Below are 21339 nucleotides of genomic sequence, written 5' to 3' on the forward strand. Positions count from 1 at the left end.
TTTTCTTTTTTAAAAAGAAAGTCGCGTATGGTTGTGTTAGGAAAAAGTTCAAAAAAAAAAAAAAAAAAAAAAAAAAAAAAACATTCCGCCACACTAGAAAGTTTTAGAACATTAAGGCTGTAATGGGTTGTCGTTGACCATGATTGACAGGTAGGCCAGCCAATCACTGTCCAGATAAGCCTACATGGCACAGTCCAACAAACTTGCAGTGTTTTCCACAGTTATAATTTAGGCATTTGACACTTTATGCTTAACGCAAGGAACTTTCTATTTTTAAAAATACGTCAATCATTGAAATGAAAACCACTCATTTGTATTTTTGGAAAATCTTATAAATCTTGAGGATATTTTGCCAACAGATTTTTTCCATGTATGTTAAACCTGCATCTCAGATTACAATAGTGAGCCTACTATTGATTAAATAGTGAAAGGCTGGATGTATTTCTCTTTTCCAAATATTTCAGACCTCTACTGAACATGAAGTATTTAACTGTACAGTTTACCATAATCCCTTTTCTAAAATAGCCATTTTAAATCACATTCTAACTATTTTTACAGATATACACTACCTGAAGCCGTGCCTTCTGTCTGATTTGGTAGAGAGAAAACACAAGGTGAACGAACATGCCGTTCTCTGCCTCACAGTGGCCTGTCAGTCTTCAAAGACACATTAGGTTTGTAGCAGAACAAATAGAGACGCATCAAAACACTCCAAGCCGACGCAAGTTTTCAGCAGGGAGGAAGACATTTTTGCCTCCCTGTCACCAGCTGCAGTTTGGACGTACCACCAGAGGAGTTTTGGTGACAGCCCCGTGAAGGCTGCTTTGTTTTGCTAAGTCGTCTCCATTCTTTTTAATGAGCTATTATGGTTATGTTTTGTCTCTGTCGTGTTCGTTGGCTGGCTGAGTTTCTGAGATGGTAAGACAGAGGCAAATGGGGAGGCAGTAGAGGGGGTTGTTTGGGTGGGGTGGTGTGTGGGGGGGGCTCTTTACACCTTTCTGCGGTTTTAGGAAGAAGAGGCAGTTGGAGGCACATGGTGAAATGAGAAAGTAAAAAAGCCAAGTTTCTACCAGTCTCCCTAAATTATAAAAACAACAGGATGTCCAAGGTTACTGTATTTACATCATATCACTTTGCTTTAAGATAAATCTGATACAATTTCACTACTTTGCTTCAAACATCCAAACTAATATTGAACTGCTCTTGCACAAGAGAAGAAACAAGCTCCTCTCCTTGTCTTCCCCGAATCAAAGCTGGAGTCTGGAGGCCAAACGCCAAACTGTCTCCCTGCTCATCCACCTTTTCTTTTGTCTCCTCCGTTTGCCTGGAGACGTGATGAGCTTCCTCTTTCCTCACATGCGATAAACTGTAAGGAATTAGATGGAAGCTGATGGGATGTTGAAGGGGAGAAGATGAGGGAAGTTGGGTGGCTAAGCAGCCACTGTGACAACCCTCCTGTCAGCAGGTACTCAGTATAATTGGTAAACGGAGGCCGCAGGATGGTAGTGGGGCTCCTTCCCTTCACTCTGCTTCTGCTCTCTTATTCTTTTTTGTTTCCTTTTTGATGAGTTTTTGAAGTCACCGGCAGGTGTGTACAGCCTGTTTTTGTTGTTTGGTTCAGAAAAAAAGACAGAAGCCAAAACAAGAGAAACTAAAAAGAAACTGGAGTGGTACACATGTAAATGTGAGTCAGTAACACACTAACCTCACTGAAGGTAATAACCCAGGAAGTGAATGACAAAGCATGTCAATTTTATTTTGAATTCTACATTCACATGTGTTTTTCATCCACGTCCAACTCTTGCTTTGCTCTCAGTGCCAAGCCCAGCCAGCCATCAGGCTCTGTTTGCCCTCTAATGAAACATATTCATCTTTATCACACTCTCTCGTGGCTCCCGAACTTACTTTACAGCATAGTCAATTAAACCCTTAGGGGCCACTCTGCGCGTAAAAGGATATATAATGCTTTGACATTTCAGCAAGTCCATATTAGACACACCCATAGAGCATCTGGGTTGGATGGGAAAGAGACATAGTCAGACCCAGAGGTAGATGAAAGCCCGTCAGAGGGATTGGGTCTCTTGTAAGCCAGTTAGCCCTTTGGATTCAGTTACTTATGCTGATGTAAGAGGGCAATTGTAAGCTGATACTCAATCTCTCGGTGACCCCTACACTGGCTCTTGTTCTCACATTAGGCTTCATAAAGTCATATATAGTGTAACAATAGACTAATAAATAACTAATATGGACTTAACTCAATAAAAAAGTGTATTAGTGTTCTGGATTACAGTTTAGTCTTCTTACATTTTTATAGCCCATTTCTTGGGACTCCTATCTTCGTTCTTATCTAGATCTATATCTGTATTTATGTCTGCCAGCTTTTGTTTCTTGAGTCAGTTCTTCTTAGAAATTCCTACCCCAGTTGAAACCAGTAGGATAAATAGTATCACTGATGCAAACCAAGGCTCATATCACCCATTTCTTTATTTTTGTTTCCAGGCTAAAAGCTGATGTCACATCCCGTTTTTGAGACTGGGATTCTCACGTTCATTCATGGTGGTAGGGATGCCAATACACGTTTATGGTGGACCTGCAACTGTTTGTGGATCAGTATCATTTATGTTACATGGAGCTTGAGCTTAAACTATTAAAATAGGCAGCTTGGATCATTTTAGCGGGGGTTTCAAGTATTTGCGCATTTTAGCTATTTGCTAGCGGCTGTGGACCCTAGCCCCAGGAGCTACTCTCATATGCTTTGCGTGGAGGTAAATCAGTGCCCAGCTAAGGTCAAGGACTGCCCACAAGTTGAGAGATAATTTTCCAAATAGTTGCAGCATCTGACACTCAGTCTAAATGGTAAGGGAAGATCACCATATAAAGATACAGTGAATGCCTTTTATACAGCAATTGTCTTCATACAAACAAAACCTGTGAGCCCTATCAACTTCTGGAATATAGCCAACAGTTGGTGTTGGTGTTTTTGTTTCCAATACTGGTGTTGCTATAAAATGTTACATTCTATGCAAGACAGGGACCCGAGTTTCATACTTTACAGTAATTGCACTCAAGTTGCAAAAGCTTCAGATTTAAAACACACACTGGACTCATGTTGTAGAGTCAAGACCCGACCTAGGGTACTCAACCAGGACCTGGGTCTTAAAAAGCCCAAAATCTTGATTTTTCTTGATGAGCATGATAGTATGTTAGCTACTATCAAACAGCAGCAGGTTTGAACTCCTCACCTAGACTGCAGCCAGTGATGTTCACAGACTTTGAGCTATTAAGGGTTTATAACAATCTGTTCATCTTTACCTTAGCTTCGTGACATTGACTGCAGACAACTGAATGCTGGAAGAAAAAAAAACAAAACACTAAGTATGTCACTCAACTGCTGTTAAGCTTATGCTGTCATATGCTGTAATTCAGAACATATCTTTGGACATGATTACTGTTTAGACTTGATAATTATAACTGTACTTGTAGATTTGAAGCATGAGTTCCTAATATCCTTAAAAATGTTCCAAACATTTTTTAAGGGTGTTACTCCCCAGCACTCCAAATCTACACCTTTTATCCATTTCCAGTACAAATTAAAGTAGCTTACCACAGCTTTTTGTATGCTGAAGTAAATATTAAAGGATTGAGACATTACTGTTGAATGCTCAACATGTTAAGGACAAACAGTAGCAGGTTTGAATACCTCACCTAAGGCAATGCAGGATGACATTACCCCTTTACTTTACTTACACCTGATCAAAAAAACAACTTTTAAAAATTGCTGTTTTGCTCCTGTAATAAGGTTGCTTATGATAGTCATGGCAGTCCATTGAACTGCTTCAAATGTTCTGTGCATAAAAGTATGGGTACTTTTTAAAATGCCTATTCAATTCATGGTTCTTGACCTTCCAACTTTGGCATTGTCCTGCCTTTTTGTCATGGCTCAAAGATGAATCTTTTAATCCACAGACATGTCAGTTTACTTCTGAAAGAATGGTAATTAACTTCCATTTGTAGAGGAAACCAATGAAAACTGTCCTAGTGTGGGTTGTACGTGATTTCTATTTGTTTATTATATTTATATCAATAGATCCTTGTGCACATTACTCTAAGTGTGCCGGTAAGATCAGTAAACTGTGTTTGGTATGCCCAGCCACCAACATGTAGAACAACAGTGCAACACCTCCATTGTGTTTAGCTGTTCTAACGGGGTTAGCTGATGCCCCATGTGAGCAAAAGTGTTTCAGATTCTCACTGTTTGTCATCAATAGACTGCAATTCAAGCAAAAGTCTTGAACATTCTGACAGATTCATCAGTACAGCTCATTTATGCAGGCATGCTGCAAACCAGCATCTTTTCTGTGCGGAACAATAAGCAAATTTATTATTCATAAAAGCTAATGCATTGTTTCTGTTGCTTTATATGTCTCTGTTTTTTTTTTGTTTTTTTTTGCCTTTCTCCCCAACTAGACGGTGGGCTGAAATTTCTCAGGCAAAGGTTGGCAGTTTAATGTCTGGGTTGAAACAGGAAGTTTGAAAGACAAAGCACTATATCTGTACATATGTGCATGTGTGTAAACTGATTTAAATTGCTCTTTGAGCCCTGCAGAATGGCGCTTTAAATGTTAAATGGGGGTTGAAGCCTGCCTGAACTAATTTGTAAGGCTTTGCACCATGTTGACATTTAAATGTGATAAGAATAGCAAACTGTACCGCCGACCTATTTTGAAGATGCTTTTGGAATACATTCACATCAGCTGTGGCCTATAATTAATAAAAAAAGACAGGCCTCCCTTCCTCTAGATTTGATTATAATACAACCTTATAAACACACCAGGGAAAGATGAGAGGAGACGAAGGGGAAGAACTGGGGTAGGGAATAAAAGAGAAGAACAACAGGAATAAAAACAAGAGAAATGATGGAGGCAGGAATTAAGAGGGAGGTGGATTGCGAACACCTGGTCTTTGAGGCAGATTGCGTTGGCTGGCTGCTGTGCTATCACATTACTCTGATCTTGCCTCTCTTGTTTGTCAGAGAATTGAGAGAGAGAGAGGGAGAGAGAGAAAAGGAGAGAGAGAGTAGGTGGGGTGGAGGGGTCTGAAAAATCAGCATGCAAATAACACCACATTGTTAACTTAATCAGATGCAGGGGGAGAAAATATGGAGTGGAATGGAGGGAGCATGGTGGGGCTGAGAGAGGAGGGGTGGGGGGATGGAGGAGGGTGCGATGATGGGAGATGGAAGGTGAGGGTATGCACATCATACCCCTCCTACCCCCGCTTTCCCCACGCCCCATACACACACCAGCCAACAGCCCCACCCTTGCCCACATGCAGCACCCCAGGAGAAGTTCAGAACCAGAGACTGCAGTTATGTTCTGGTCTGAGGAGATGTATTTATGGATTACCTTAAATTCCTGCAACCTCTTTAGGTTGACTTCAAGCGACGATAAGGACAGTTAGCATCTGGCTCCTGCTGACTGGCTGAAGTCAACAGTCAGATATTTCCACCAGAAATAAGAAAACTGCAATACATTTAACCCCTGGCAACCACCAAGGCAACAAAGGAGCAGAGATCATGAGCAGTGACAACATATTTTTGGATAAAGAAAAAAAAAATGGCTGTCCATTCCAGCTGATGACTTTTTAGAAAAAAATAATACAGTACTGGGTGTAGATCCTAACAGGGGATGTTCCCTGTGGAGTTTTCTACAAATACTGCTTAGTAGTTATTTAGTTCCACACTACAGAAATGTGCAGTTTCAATGAATTAGAGTTTCACAATTCATACTTTGTTGTAAATAATCAGAGATTTTGCTAGGAAAAGTTTCTTGAATGTAAATGTTATGAGACCGTAAATGGTAGAAATCTTTTAACCCATTCTGTCTGCGCACTAGTTCATCTGTATGACCCAATTTTCTTCTCCAAATCCAAACTGAAGGTATTATAGAAGTTATTGACTCCAGATAACCCAAACTTCTTATGGGGCCTGGGTTTTGGCCCCATAAGAAGTAGTGTGGTTTTTGGGTAAGGGTCAAGGTTAGGCTATTGTAATGAATGAAAAGTCAATGGAAGTCAATGTAAGTTCCCTGTGAAGACAGAAGGACATATTAAGTGTGTGTGTGCGTGTGTGTGTGTGAGGGATGGTGTAGCTCAATAGTTTCTTAAAATGCTTTTTCAGCAAATCTGAATGAAACAAAATGATTTTTTGCTCAGTAGAGAGCTTATTTTTCCATCGCAGACATTCACTGCCTTGATGAACCCTGCCTCTAAGCAGAGCACTCAGAAATGTGTGTCTTTTTAATGAGGGTGTGTATCATAGGCTTTGTTGTGAAAGATAAGTCGCTGGCAGTGCTGAAGGTCAGACAGGGCAGAGGGGAGTGAACAAAACACACTGCTGGCTCGGACTGGGAGCTCCCAGGATCGGCTCCGGTGTGGACAGATCAGAGGACCCGGTTAGACAGCCGTATCCCAGGATCGTCACTTAACAATTTTGAAAAATGGCATCATTCCATTAGTGTAAAGATGTGATTCTGGTAGAGTGTAAAAAAAATAAATAAAAACTGATTGTGGAAAACTATTTGATTTCCAGACTTCCAGTCCATATCTGATTTTGTTTTTAAGTTCTTTCCGTCCGTCCATCCATCTGCCCCATGTTTGTGACTGTTTGAAATATAATTTAGTAATCCATTGCTATTTTCTGTTTATACACATTTTTCTAATTGAGAGCTTTTCCTTTTGTTTGTATTCTTTTCATTAGCTGATGTTTAGTTCATAGTCAAGGATAATTGCAAAATGTTCCTCAATGGAAACGAAGGCTATATAAACTTTGACTTGACCTGACTTGACTTAACTGTCACAAGGACACCGGTGACAACTTGACATTAACCAAGAAATCATTAGTGATATAAATTTGTTATAAAAGTATTACTGATTGCACTTTAAAAATTAGGTATCTTTATGTTATTAAAGGTAAAGTTTAAACAGTAATGGTTTCTTGGTTAATGTCAAGTTGTCATAACAAAGACATTTTGAATAATGTCAACTTTGTATTAAAAGTGTCATAATTTACCGAATGACACTTTATGACAACAGTCATAAATATTCATGAAGGCTTATTCATGTTCATGACAGGTGTTATGCCATGTTTATGAAAGTGTCATGACAGTCTTATTCAACCCCCTTCAAATAAAGTGTTACTGAAAAATGTAGTACTTAAGTCAGAGTAAATGTGCTGTTGAGCTCATTGGTAGGGGTCACTCAGAAGCTACTCATACATCCGTCCAAAAAAACAAAAAAAGACATTTAGGTTTCACCCAATGGCTTGCTTTAATCATGGTTGCTTTTCCTTGAGTCACTGGCATTGACGTAAATGGTGCTTCCCTGGCATCTTTCATCCTTGTGCACATTAACCCCACCCCCGTTCTCCATCAACCTTTCATTGCTTTTATTTCCCTCTATGAAGCATTTCATCCCTCTGTTTTCCACGAAACCCCATCTCTAATCTTAAGAGCAGTCACCACTTTGTTTTCTGATAAAGTCTGATAGGCAAACATGCTCTCTTATGTCTCTGAGGTCCTCCACCCTCTCCCAAGAGCACACCCCTCTAAAGCACTTCCTCTGCTACAATTAGTCTGTAATAAATACACCCTGGCCTTAAAGTAGAAATTCTTTTCTCTCGCTCGCTTTCCTTTTATATTAAGTGCTGCATTAGATCACTGTTCATCTCCAACTTTAAAGTGAAAGTAGAAAAAGCGGCGAGTGTGGACCTTGTTTCTCTCTCGTTCACACCAGAAGTGCATGAGAACTAAACCACTTATAAGGCAACTATCAGATACTGTAACATATGCGAGGAGGCACAAGCATTTCCACTCAAGTCTCCGCTTCCTGATAGCTTTGATAAGATTTGTTTGTTTTCTTAAACAGGAAACGTGCTTCTTAAAGTAAAAGAAAAAAAAAGACGGCATAGTTAAACTTCTTAGACAGCTGACATTCTCCTCAAACTCCTCAGAGGACCAAGAAAAAAAAAAGGACGATGAAGAAGAAAAATGAGAGAGGAGTGAGTTACAAAGGGGGAGTTTATCAAAGTGACAGAATAAAGACAGATTTAACACGGGCGTATTAAAAAGACATCCAGAGTTTCAATATTTAAAAATCCCATTTGCTTGGACAGAAGAGCTTTTTTTATTCAAGAGCATATGGTAGCAATACCTGCATCAGCCTCTCTCTTAACATCCTGAAAAAAAAAAAAAAAAAAAAAAAACAGAGAAAAGGGGGGGCTGAGTGGGGACAGTTTCAAACAGACCTCAAGACATTGAAGAATCATTCAATTATCGGCAGCACGATGTAAAATAATTACCTGACTCACTTCCTGTAATGAATGCAGCTAATTACCCATAGACTTTTGTTTTAGTTGAAAAACGAAAGAGAAAGTCCCAAACTCCCAACAGCAGTGGAGCTGTGAAAAGATATGTTGCATGTGGAGGCAGCACCTATCCTGTCTGCTAAAACACACACAACTCACACACATACACACACACACACACAGTGTGAGGCTTTGCTATAGACTGGCTTGGTTTAAAGGCACAATTTACCTCTCAGCACACGCGCGCACACAGCTCGCGGTAAATAGTCGTGAGTGCAAAAAAAGATCCTTCTTCTCTTAATTAGCTGTGTAACAATTAAAGTCTCCTCTTGTAAACTGAACCTTTGTCTCCCCTTCCTCCTTAGCTGGATTTCAGCACCTGTCACAACAACCCCTCCCCTTACCACCACCTCTACCGCTGCCACATACCCACCATTATTACCTCCAAAGCCACCCCCACTCCTCCTCAACTGGAGTCATTATGCAAAACTCCACCAGAAATTGCCCAGTACCGAGTAGAAGAAAACAGCAATTATTTCTGGTATTCTGTTATTTAGGCCAGATTGACATTCAACTGTTTTTTCTCTTTCTATTTGTCTCTTTTTCAATACTGTCACCTGAAAAGAAGGTGGAACTGCACTCAGCTCTCCAGCAGTCTCTTCAGTCTCACACTGACCCAAAAGGAGTTGTACATGTTGCTGTGTGTTGGGGTTCTGTTTTAGTTTTAAAAGCTGACAAACAGAAACTTGTAAAAAGACTCCTAGATAGACCCCTCATGTATCTTCTAACCCTGTTTAATATCAATGTTCATCAGCAGTGGCTGTGTGTGACAATGTGTTGACTTTTTATAATATTCCTTAGTTTCTTATATTCACAACTAGTTTCATTAGCATTACAAAAACAGTAGTCTGTGCTTATGATAGAGATTGTGCTTGTTTCCTTAATTCTGAATTGACCAAAAAGCTGTTAATTTTTGCTGCAGTATAGCACTACCTTGCTATGCTGCATTTAGGCTTTCTGTTGTCTTCTACACATTTTGCTCTCTCTCTCACAGCCTGAATAACCACATCTAGGAACAACCACGTGTAGGAAATACACTTTGCTTTTAAATAGCTCGTTACTTTGCTGTGCTTCCTTCTTCAGCTACAACATCCACACCAAAGAGTGTGTCTTGTCAGTGCTTAGTACGGAGTCAATTCACTAATTCCAGTCAACCGGAAAACTGCCGTGTTCAAGTCAACAGCTTGAATAAAGCTGTTGACTGTTTTCTGGACTGTTTGAGGAAACCAGAGTAGAACCAATAAACCTGCAAACTTCCCAAAGAAAAGTCTCGGCAGGATTTGAACCCGGACTTTGTTGTTGTTGTTGTGAGGGAACCATGGGATCCACTGTTCCACTGTTCTACCCGTGAGGATTCCTGCCATAACTTCTCTAAACTGAGGCAGTCTGCTTAACAAATGTTTGACAGTGTTAATCCTTAACTCGTTGCTGGGCTTTGTTCTCCCCTGCAGGGGTCTGCCTCTCTGACCTCTATTGTAGCGCACTCAGGAGGGGAGAGGTGTTCACAGATATACATCCACACAAACCTTCCACACACACACACACACACACACACACACACACACACGCACACACACACACACACACACACACACACACACACACACACTCAGTCACAGACAGAGACAGAGACATCTGCAGGTCATCATCATCATAGTGGGAATAATAACCAAAATGGTTATCATAAAGGGAAGCTTTGAGCTCCCGTCTGTCTTGGGAAGATGATTTGGCTGGCCCGGAACAATGAACTGTGGGAATCCGCTTGTCCCGCATTGATCTTCCTCCCTTGGCATCTCCTGCGAGGCTGTCAGAGCGACGGACGGATAAAAAGATCCACAACATTTTTCTTTTTGCCTTTTTCGCTCCCTCCCGGTGTCTTTCTTTTCTCGCTGTCAGGAGGGCTCCAACTGATCAGTGGGGATGAACTGAAAGTTGAACTACCTGTTGACAGGACCTCTTAAGCATCCCTCAATGATACATTGTTCAGGGGAAAGACGGAGAAGCAGAGGCTCCTGTTCATTCAGACTCGTCACAGATCTATTGAGCCTGCGCTCTCGTCAAAAACCCTTCTGATAGTGTTTCCGCGTTCAAGATGATATGGTGTTCACGTATCCACTTCCATCCACTTTTGTGTCGGCTTTGTAGTTGTTGAGGATTCTTTGTTTGTGGTATGTCAGGTTTTCAAGTGACATTGCTGACTGCAAGGTTAGATTTTTACTTCTTGTGTATAAAAGGCAGCTGAAGCTACAATGGAAATAGTTTTTCATTCTCTGCAAATTTGTGCTGTTTGGAGTTCATACTCCAGGATTAAAACGTCTTCTCCAAACTTTTCCACACAATACATTTGTATTATTCAGGTCTTGAATGGTTGAGAATACTATGCTTTCTGCTTTTTGTTTTTTGTTGCTTTTTTAAAAATAAATTTTTAATTAATTGGTAATATATGTTTTTTATTCTGCCAATTTTTCCCAAAATGCCTTTTTTTTCACTCTGGATTTCGGATTTGTTAATGTTTATTAATTTTTTTGAGTTAGAAAAAAAACTTTTGGCCAGAAGGAGGCTGACTTTTCTGATAACGGCATGTAGAGGTGGGCGATATGGACTGAAAGTTTTATCACAGTATTTTGTGGTACTTTGTGGTAAAGATAAAAGTGACAATAAAAACTATTTATTGTGTTTGTTTAGGTAACATTAAGGTGTAACTGCATGTAGAAAAATTCCATTTGTAATCCACTTCTTTAAGACACCATTTTAAAATAAAGTGGTTTACACGACTAAGCTGCTCAAATTTACTGCACTTAATGATATTTTTGAGTTTATTTTTATTGATACTCTCATTGAACAAAAAGCTGAGAAAATGGTAAAACTTCCAGCCTCAACATTATGGACAGTTTTAGGGGTTTTAAGAATCATTAATAAGAATTTATTGTGGCAACGATAAATAAAATTTTTATGATGAGAAATTTATCACGATAAATAATAAATTATCTGATCAATACTCAGAACTGACTCCATGTGTCTGTGATGTTTTTCTCCAGCTGACATCCTTACCTGTTGGTTTCTGCTCTTATGTGGCTTTATAAAATATATATTTTTAGAAACCGTAGCAACAAGCACAATGTTAGGGACAGAAAAAAAATAGAAAAGAAAAAACATTTGAAGGAAAAGTTTGGTTAATAAAACAATGAAAATGTTATCACAATATTCAACAAACTTAGCACAAATGCATGTTTTTTAATTTGCTGTGCAGTCCTCATATTTTTATATTAATATTTTCTCATGTTTGCTTTAATAAGGTCTGTTAAGAGAGAACAGACCTTCCCCCATATGTGTGTACTGTCTCATTTCTGGACTTGGCCTTGTCTTTGGGTTCACTTTTTTTCCACTTGAAAAGAACACAGTCCAGTTCTTAAACATCCCATCTTGTTGAAATGCTATGTTATTGGTTTTGATCAAGTGGCTCAGGGCACAGGATGGAGTTTAGATTGAATGTGGTGTTGTGTGACTGTTTCCAAGTGCAGTTCAGAGCAGAGTGTTTTCACCTCATTACAGAAAGTAATAATGCAGTGAAGTCAAAGTGTGAGAGAGAGGAAGGAAAACAAGGCAGCTTTTTTTATTGGAATAATTAGACGTCTTGCAAAGACCACCTGCAATAGAACAAAACACAAGCCGGGGAAGAAGCTCATATCTGGTGTGTTCTGCCTAACAAAGAGCCAACTCTAACTAAACCATCTTTTGCTGAGATGTAATTGATATTTGAAACGATGAGGAAGTTCTGTTTATGCTTTGAAAACACATTCTTTTTTAATGAATCTGAATATCCCTGATGTTTGTCTAATCACTAAATATTTAGCATTCTAATCTCAGCACATGTAACATATGGTAAATCCCCACATTGTCCCCCTGCACATCAGAATGCTGTCGCTCCAACTCCCTTGTGTCATTAATGATTTGGTGCAAAAATGATTGAATTCAGGATATTGTGAATAATGACTGATTTGTTTAAAGCAATGAATTAGTTCATGAGGAAGTAATGAGGTATTGCATTGTGGTAAGCTGACGGGAGTCCTGTCGATACATGCCAAAATAAAGTAAAGTCCGACTAATGGCTTTTCGATCCCGTCTGATCCCCACCCTCACTCATCTTTGTCTTAAATGTCAGACAAAGGTTTTATGACCAAACTTGCTACTCATTTGAAAAGCAGGTTTGGAAATGCGTTTAGTCCAAAATGAATCTATAAGACGGCTGCGATCCAAATTCATCTTACAATCATCATGGAAGTTGGTGTCAGATCTGTTTGGAGATTTGAGTCTTTTATTTCAGTTATTATAATTCTTGGGTGAAATGATTATGCAGCTATCTTTTTCTGAAAACATAAACAAGGTGCACAAGTTTGAATTTGATCATTTTCAAAATCCACATAGGCTCTGAACTATACATACAGCTTCAGCTTTATATTTACTCATCTCTAACCAAAACTTCCTGAGCAAACTGCACTTAGAGCACATCTTTTCTTGGTCTTTAACCAGATTTAGGCTGCATAATTGATCAGTCTAATTCTAATTGTCTGAGATGGAAACCCTGTGTCTATCTCAGACACAGGGTTTAGGTGCATTTCACAAATTTACGACTGTCTTTAGGGCAGGACCTGCTTAGAAGGATAATGTTTGCCCGCTTCCTTCATCTCCAAACCAGTTTTTGGGTTCCAGTGTTTGGGGACATGATGAAGCACCAGCATAGATGTTGGAATGAGGTGAGGTAGAAAAACTGGAGGTACAGTAGTTCTCAGTCCTGTAGCATGAAGCTACCAGTGTGCTTTGCTTGTGCTTCGCAGTGCTCTTAGGTTTGAAAATCTCATCTTCACTCCTTCTAATTTACTTCTTGTCATTGAGGACAAGCAGCTCATCCTTTGCCTCATCATAAAACTTTCTGCAGGAGGCATTCGGTTTGTGGGCAACTGCAAATTTCACTTCATCTTGAAGGTGTTGATTTTGAAGCGGGGCCCTTTTTCCTGGGTTCACACTCTCAGTAAACTGAAATCTAAAACATCAGTGATGCTGGTGTTCTATTAGTTTCCAGTTTCCAGAAGTCTTTAAGGCTTGGTGAGTTCTGGGTGGCTCCTGAGGATCATAACTGGAATTATGTCATCACATCAATAAAGTAGCAACAAGTGCAGTCAAGCAAATATATATTAGGCTGGCAAAGAGAATCTTCGGTCTATGTATGCATGTACTGTATTTGAGCCTGTTTGTATCAGGAGTGAAAGAGAAACTTCACAATAAAATCGAACATGCACACTCAATTCTTGATGTCAAAAACCATCTGGGTTTTTGGTTGTACAAACATTTGTCTACGGAAACATCAAAAGCTTAAAATTAGTATGATAATCATGCCCATGATGAGTGTTTATAAACTTCCGACCACAACTGTAGGTCACAGTTCCTACACATTGTAAATGCACAAACTGTCTTGGATTTACAATAATTTATTACAATTAGAGAAAAGGAAAAAAAATCTAAATTCCATATGCATTTAGGATACATGCCATTAATGATAACAGAAATTAACTGAGCACATCCATGGTGGCTGAAATACACTTCCATTGTGTTTAAGATACCACTCATAATTACACTGAGGACTGAAAAAGAAACTAAGTGAAATCACTCTTTTTTTTTTCTTTTGCGCGTTGAAATGTGCAGAGGGTTTGGGTTTCTTTTTTTTTACGAGTGCACGTGGTGCTCTGCTGAATATTAAACCGCAAACTATAAAGACAACAACGGAACTGTCGTGAGAAAATGCTAAAGGAAGTCTTTGTGGTTTTCGAGGTATCAGAGGAGCCAATAGTTTTAATGAGGCAGCACTGCTTCACATGCCAGGAAATGATAAGGTGTATTCAGGTTAGAATAACGGCAGACAGATACCATACCACTATAGAAGTACATCTGTTTGTTCAAACGCAGAGTCTCTACAGGAGCATCAGAGACAATGAGGCGTTTTAGGGACGAGGAGGGGCAAGTTTTCATTTAATATGACCGGTAAGGACGCAAAAACCAAACTTTATTCTTTAAAAATGTGAAGCTTTTTGAAATATTGTACGAGCTTTTTTTCTTCTGAGCTCTTATGTATTTTGTAGGAGATTTATAAAAACTGCACTCAGGATATTGTCAGAACAGAAAAGAAAAGAGTTGTGGGTGAGTTGCGACCTGCTCACTGCGTCTTTAGAGGGCATTCTCATACTGAATTGTTGTCTGTTGTTAAAGAGGTTGGGTTGAGTGCATGTCTTACCCATGTGTCTATGCATTCATGCACACCACCCTCGTATTCCCTGATGTGTGCGTGTGTGTGTGAGTGTGTGTGTGCGCGCGTGTGTGTGTGTGTGTGTGTTGATGTGAGCAGAGGGGGGATGTCACATAAGAAATGTCCTTTTTAATCAGGGGAAAAAATATAAAATGACTCGGGAGCAAGGCAAGCATATAAATGTGCCTCATTTGCATATGCTCGTCAGCCAGGATACGTTTATTAAAAAAAAGAAAGGAAAAAAAAAACACAAACTGGATTTGTCAGTTCATTTCACAATATTCCATTGTCTATCTGCCTTTGTTATATGTTAAAGATAAAGGCAGAAATCAAATTGAAGAAAAGGGCAAGCTGCTATCTCCCCAAATGAGCAACAGCTCATCAACCTAGTTTTCAGATTTTGATTCCAAAAGGCAGCCGCTTTTGAAAGAAGGGCCCGCTCAAATAAGGTCTTCTCCAAAATATGCATGGCTGATGATCGACACTATATATTTATATGCAGGATATGAGTTATTCTTGATATGTTTGTTACATTATTCTAAGTGAAGTAAAAGCACAAATGATTCGTTGAAAACTTTAGCAGCTTTTAGAGAACATACCCAATTCATTGGAACTGCTTCCTAACAGTTGTGGGGAGAAACAAGAAGTATTCAAAGGGCAGCCCACACGTGTCACATTCCTCTACACACAAGTAGAAACTGGTCACAATGTCTAATTCATGTCCACAAGATAAGAATCCACCATCAATTTTGTGGGCTGGAGAGCCCAGTGACTACAAGAACAGACAACGCTTATGTCTGCTAACCTCCCACTGAGGGGAGGGACGAGAGGACAAGAGAGAATGTTTTCGAGTGAAAAAGATGACAAATGAAGCAAGTATAGTCGACGGTGCTTCATAAGTACATAGTGGGGGGAAAAAAAGCAAAAAAAAAAAGCAGAGACTTAGTTGGCCTTTGTTTCGCTAACATGTGCGCCAAACTCTACATGTTTGATTTCGGTGTGTCCCATTGATGCTCCTTGCCTCCTTTTTTGTCCTGAAGCCTACCTAAAAGCAGTTCAGTGCAATACAAAAGGCTTAGCTTAAATTATCATCATGCAACTACTGTTACCAGGCAGCATACTAATCAGCTTAATGAGATATTATAGGATATTTTGTTGACTAAAGCAGAACCATGGTCATTGCTTCTCAGGGTTTGACCCAAGCAAGCAGCCAGGAATGGTGGGAAAGGCTCCTTATAACTCTCCATCTGGAGAACAGATGGGTCTGCATTTAACCATTGTTGTTCGTTTTTCTTTAATTATTTATCTACTCATGTTACACATGGAAGTAAAATGGTTTCCAGCAGTTGGAGAAAGAAAAAGGAGTAAAAATCTATTAAAGATGTATTTTTTTGTATTATTAAATGTAGGTGTGTAATTTAACTAGTGTCGTCAATGTGCATTATGATAAAAAAATGTATCTTCAATTAAGAAGTTACTATTGAACTTTATTTTATTAGTCTTAAAACTGAAGAATCTGGTAGATGTAAAAACCAAACAGTGGTAAAAAAAACAAACAAAACAAAAAAAAAAAAAGAAAAACGAGGACAGACACAGGAGCATTGATATATCCTTAGGAGAGTTGCACCACGAAAGGTTGAATGAAATTAGGATAAAAATCTAAAAATCCTTTGGTCATTTTGAACAACCATTTTTGTTTGAAGTATTATTGTAAATATCATAATTATTGCATGGAGGAAGCTTCCCAACAATTTAACTCGACTTTTTCAGAAAGGTTAGTGGGTAATTGAACTGATTCTAATAGGATGGGCACTAGTAGCTTAAATACACACTCCTGAATTTTTGAAAGGTGTGTAACAGTAAATATTGCATCCAGTGTGGCTTTACGGTTTGAAAAAACTATAAATGTAAAGAGAATATCTCTTTCATTGACAGTGGTGGTTTTTGCAAGGTTAGGGTTCCATACATTGAGTTAGGCATGACCCATGGTCATGTTGTTGGATAACCAGAAATCTATTTTGCATAATACAGTAATATATTTATTGTTCTTATTATCATTACAACTAATTTCTTTTCTTCTGTCTGGTCCCACAGGATGGAGGACTCCAGTTTATGTCTTGGTGTATCATCAGCGGTGCCTGACACCGATGCCCATCTCAGTAGTGCAGTTTTAAATGGCCGCTACCCCATCAGTCAAAAGCTTCACCAGCTCACTGCCCAACTAGGACACGCCTTTCCTGACCTGCACCGCCCACAGCAGATTCCTGAGGAGAAGGCTGTCACACCTCTGGATGAGAAGACGCACCACGCAGCCCTGGCCAGTCAACCTATCAGCAGTCAGATGGCCCTGTTAGCCAATCAGCTCAACCGAGACATTGATGCAGGTGCACTAAGTGGGCTAAATGGTCGGGTTGATCTTCAGCAATTTCTCAATGGCCAAAATTTGGGCATCATGTCGCAGATGAACGATATCGAAGATGATGCTCGGAAGAATAGAAAGTATCCTTGTCCGCTGTGTGGCAAACGTTTCCGTTTTAACAGCATCCTGTCACTCCACATGCGTACACACACAGGCGAGAAGCCATTCAAGTGCCCCTACTGTGACCACAGAGCAGCTCAGAAGGGCAATTTAAAGATCCATCTTCGCACTCATAAACTTGGAAATCTGGGTAAAGGCCGTGGCCGTGTCCGAGAGGAAAACAGGCTGCTTCATGAGCTTGAGGAGAGGGCCATCTTGAGAGATAAGCAGATGAGAGGAAGTGGAAGTCTTCTCCAGACTGCTCAAACACCCCATCTTGTCCTCAACAGCAGCTCCAACACCCATCAGCAGCAAATGCCGTCAGCCTGTGGCCCACCTCCACTTTCTGGCCTCGCAACTCCAGACACAGTTTCTCAGCCATCTTCTTCACCGAAGCCAACGAACCAGGATGAACAGTCCGTGAACCCAGCTAACGGTTACCGTTGTACATTCTGCAAAGGGAAATTCAAGAAGCGCGAAGAATTAGACCGCCACATCCGTATTCTCCACAAGCCCTACAAATGTACTCTATGTGAATTTGCTGCCTCCCATGAAGAAGAACTGATAAGTCATGTGGAGAAAGCTCACATCACAGCTGAAACCACACAAGGACAGGGTGCCAGTGGAGCTGGTGGCATGCAAATGGCCACTGAATTTCGATGTGATGTCTGTGGCCAGGTATTCAGCCAAGCATGGTTTCTTAAAGGTCACATGCGAAAGCACAAGGACTCCTTTGAGCACTGCTGTCAGATCTGTGGCCGTCGCTTTAAGGAACCCTGGTTTCTGAAGAACCATATGAAGGTTCACCTAAACAAGCTAGCCATTAAGAGCAAGCCACCACAGCCCAGTGAGCAAGACATGGCCGCTGTTAATAGCATGAGCAATCTAGCTCAAGAAGCTCATGCCAATCTCTATTCCCGTTACATCTCATGTCTTCAAGGAGGGTTCCTTTCACCAGACAAACAAGGCCTTAGTGAGCAACACCAGATGTTGGCTAAAGCAGGGATTGCCATGAAGGAAAAGGAAATGTTAGGAAAACTGCTGGGACCAATGGCAGGGGGGATGGCACATGGGCTTGGTGAAAATGAAAAGCGCTCACTCCTTGGTTGTCTCAATCTTGTGCCGCCACTCAAGTCCAGTTGCATGGAGCGCCTTCAAGCAGCTGCAAAAGTGGCAGAAATGGATTCTCTCAACAGCTATCAAGCCTGGCAGATCATGGCACGTGGTATGGCCATGGACAGGGCTTTCATGCCCAAGGAGCAGCAGCACCAGCCACATATAACCCCAGGGCAGGAAGATGAGATAAGTGGTGCTGTGGCCCTGGCTTCCTACTCAAAGGACAAACAAGACTATTCCATGATTGCTTCTAGTGATAGCTCCAAGCAGAAGCAGCTCTCTGAGGGCATGCAGGGATCTAAGGCTTCCAGCGGAGCCATGATTCCCATGAAGGAGGATGGCAGAGGCTTTGAAAGTCATCGTGATCTTATCTCTCACCATGGTGGTGCTGAAGCTCCTGGAGGCCTGTCTGGTTTAGGAGCTCCAAACATTGACTACAATCTTTCCACCCTGAAGGAGAAGCCTTCAGAGTGCCCTGACTGTGGCCGCGTCTTCAGAACCTACCATCAAATGATTGTCCACTCCCGAATACACGGCAAAGACCGGAGAGGCCTTGATGAAGCTCTTCATCAAGGTGTAGATGAGCGTCGTGGCTCTGCCAGTGACCCTGAGTCCCAGTCCATCAGCCGTTCCACGACTCCCGGTTCATCCAACGTGACCGAAGAGAGCGGTGCCGGAGGCGGACAGTCCCAGACGGGGAGCATTCAAGATGACAGTCCACATCCTTCATCGCCTTCCTCAGGTAATAGAGCAAAATCCAAGAAACTAGTACTTTTTTCACCTATTTATTTTGTTCCATAATTATTTTGCTGTCCATTGCACAAACAGTAACTGTAGTTTTACAAAACCATGGATGAGTTCATTTTTAAATACATTCAAAAAGAAGCAACAGATACTCCTCAAAAATTAAATGCTTGTTTTCTGGACATGGATCCAACCACTGTCATACATCATCTTAATGAAGAGTGATTTGAGATACTTTATACTCATTTACTCAATATAAACATTGTTTTTTACCCACAGATATCTAGTTTCAATTGAAGGCGTATGGACAAAGTCAGTTAATATTTTTAAACTATTTTCATCTCAGTTTCCATTAAGCGTTAAATGGCTCCAGAGAAAGTGATCCAAGAAAACACCACGTTTACAACTGCATTCTCATTTGCAGGTTAGTCGTTAAGATCCCTGTGGAGCATGGCTAAAGACTAGGAGCATAGGGACAAACTTGTTTTAACCACAGTGATTAACAAATGTCTTTAATAAACTCGGTGGAGAATACCCAGCCCCTCCCCTACCCAGCAAACACAGACTGGCCGGGGCTAGATAAGTGTATGTTTAGTAGGATTAGGGGCAGCTCATTGCTAATGATTACACTAGTTTTTAAAGGTAACTTTTGGTTGCTCCTTAGGGCACAATACTGGCATTAAGAATCCTGTGCAGTAATTAGGTCACGGATATGCGATAATCAGCCGGTTTAAGCTAAACAAGACACTAATTAAAGATATACATATAAAGCAGGTCAAAAAAAACTGAATTTCATTTGCAAAAGCAAGAATGTACTCTTGAATCCTTTGAGAAAAATAAATAAATATATATAAATATAACTTAGAGTGGCTTAGCTTAAGGCTATAAGGAACTTAATTCCACCAGTGGAGACAAAATTGTTTATTTATTCACAGAGGCATGAAGTCCTTATCATGCCTGTGTAGTGTGATGGGTTTGAACATGGGACAGGCTATGTTTATTTTAATCTAAGAAATAATAACAGACAACCCCCACCCCAATTAGGAATTAATGAAAATGAGAGTGAGATAAAAACCTATTTTCTTTATAGAGACTATTAAACATAACACTTTCTCAACAGGGTGGGGGTGTTGCGGATGTAATTATCTTCTGAATTTTAATGCTGGAAGTTTTTCCCTCTGTATAACCCCCTCCACCCCCATCCTCCTCCTCCTTCCATCTTAGCATCTACAGCTCCGTCTCTGTTGATTTTGACTTAAGCACCTCAATTCTGATGGGTGCAGCTTGTGGCATTTCAACTGATTTAGAAGCACAAGCAAGCACATAAAACTTAAAAAAAAACAAAAAAAAAAACTGTAAAATACGGTAAACCAAGTTGTATTATAGCTTAAAGGTTTGTATTATGTTTGTGCTCAGAGTTTAATAAGAGAATTAAAAGTCATTTAAAAAGAACATAACCAAGTCAAAACAATAGGTTTACTTTAGCATATATGTCATGCATATATGTGGTTTGTCTACAGTTCATTTGTGTCAGACTCAATCCAGTCACCTACACTGTTAGTCTGTGCCTCAACTGAGAGGCTGTGGTTGAGTTTTGTACAACTCAGTGATGTTGATTGGCATCTTTGGCAAGCTGTTGCAATTTTTCAATCTTCTTTCTCCTTTAAAAGCACACAACTAAAGTGGGCTTGTTGTTCTTCACAACCTCTAAAACTCGCTTCACATTTGGAGCTCAGTAACCTTCAAATTAGAAAGTTTAATGTGTGAAAAATACGTGTGGAGAAAGGTGTCATATGGGCGTCTACATTTATGTTTAGTGTGCGCATGAGTTAAAGGGGGTTGTACTCTGTGTGAACATATATATCACTGTGCTGTGAACAGGATGTGGTCACTGTACCATTGTCTTTATCTTAATAACTTAGCTCTTGAAGAGAAAAGAAAGAGAAAACGGCTGTTTGATTCTCTCTGACTTGGTGCTTCTGCCTGTGAGTGCATGTGTGCAAGATGGCCTCTGTCTCACCACCTACCCACAGCAATTTTGAGTTAAACTTAAATTATAGTAATCAACAATAACATGTCAACTGTGAACGAAGGTGAACTCTGGCACTTTTGTCTTTGAGATGGAACTTATTTAAGAGCTCTGAGGGAAAACAAAGAGAGAGATGGGTGTAGGGTGGGTGCAGTGGCACAGGAACACACACGGACGCACATACGCACACACATATAGGTGTGTGTGTGTGT

At 40.2% G+C, this 21339-nt stretch overlaps 1 protein-coding gene across 3 annotated transcripts in view; it reads left to right on the forward strand.

Moving 5' to 3' along the window:
• Positions 1-21339, forward strand: part of znf536 (zinc finger protein 536) — a 114054-nt gene that overhangs the window by 21118 nt on the left and 71597 nt on the right. For 2 of the 3 annotated variants that reach the window (XM_015058627.1, XM_015058629.1), the window contains exon 2: positions 16815-19096. In XM_015058627.1, coding sequence (XP_014914113.1) covers positions 16816-19096 — 2281 coding nt within the window. In that variant the 5' untranslated portion in view covers position 16815. Of the gene's footprint in view, positions 1-14314; positions 14321-16814; positions 19097-21339 lie in introns of those variants that run through there. The other variant, XM_015058628.1, reaches the window with a different exon arrangement.

Source organism: Poecilia latipinna, unplaced genomic scaffold (assembly GCF_001443285.1).
Source record: "Poecilia latipinna isolate Pla-1442-1.1 unplaced genomic scaffold, P_latipinna-1.0 Scaffold1556, whole genome shotgun sequence".
Classification (NCBI taxonomy): Eukaryota; Metazoa; Chordata; class Actinopteri; order Cyprinodontiformes; family Poeciliidae; genus Poecilia; species Poecilia latipinna.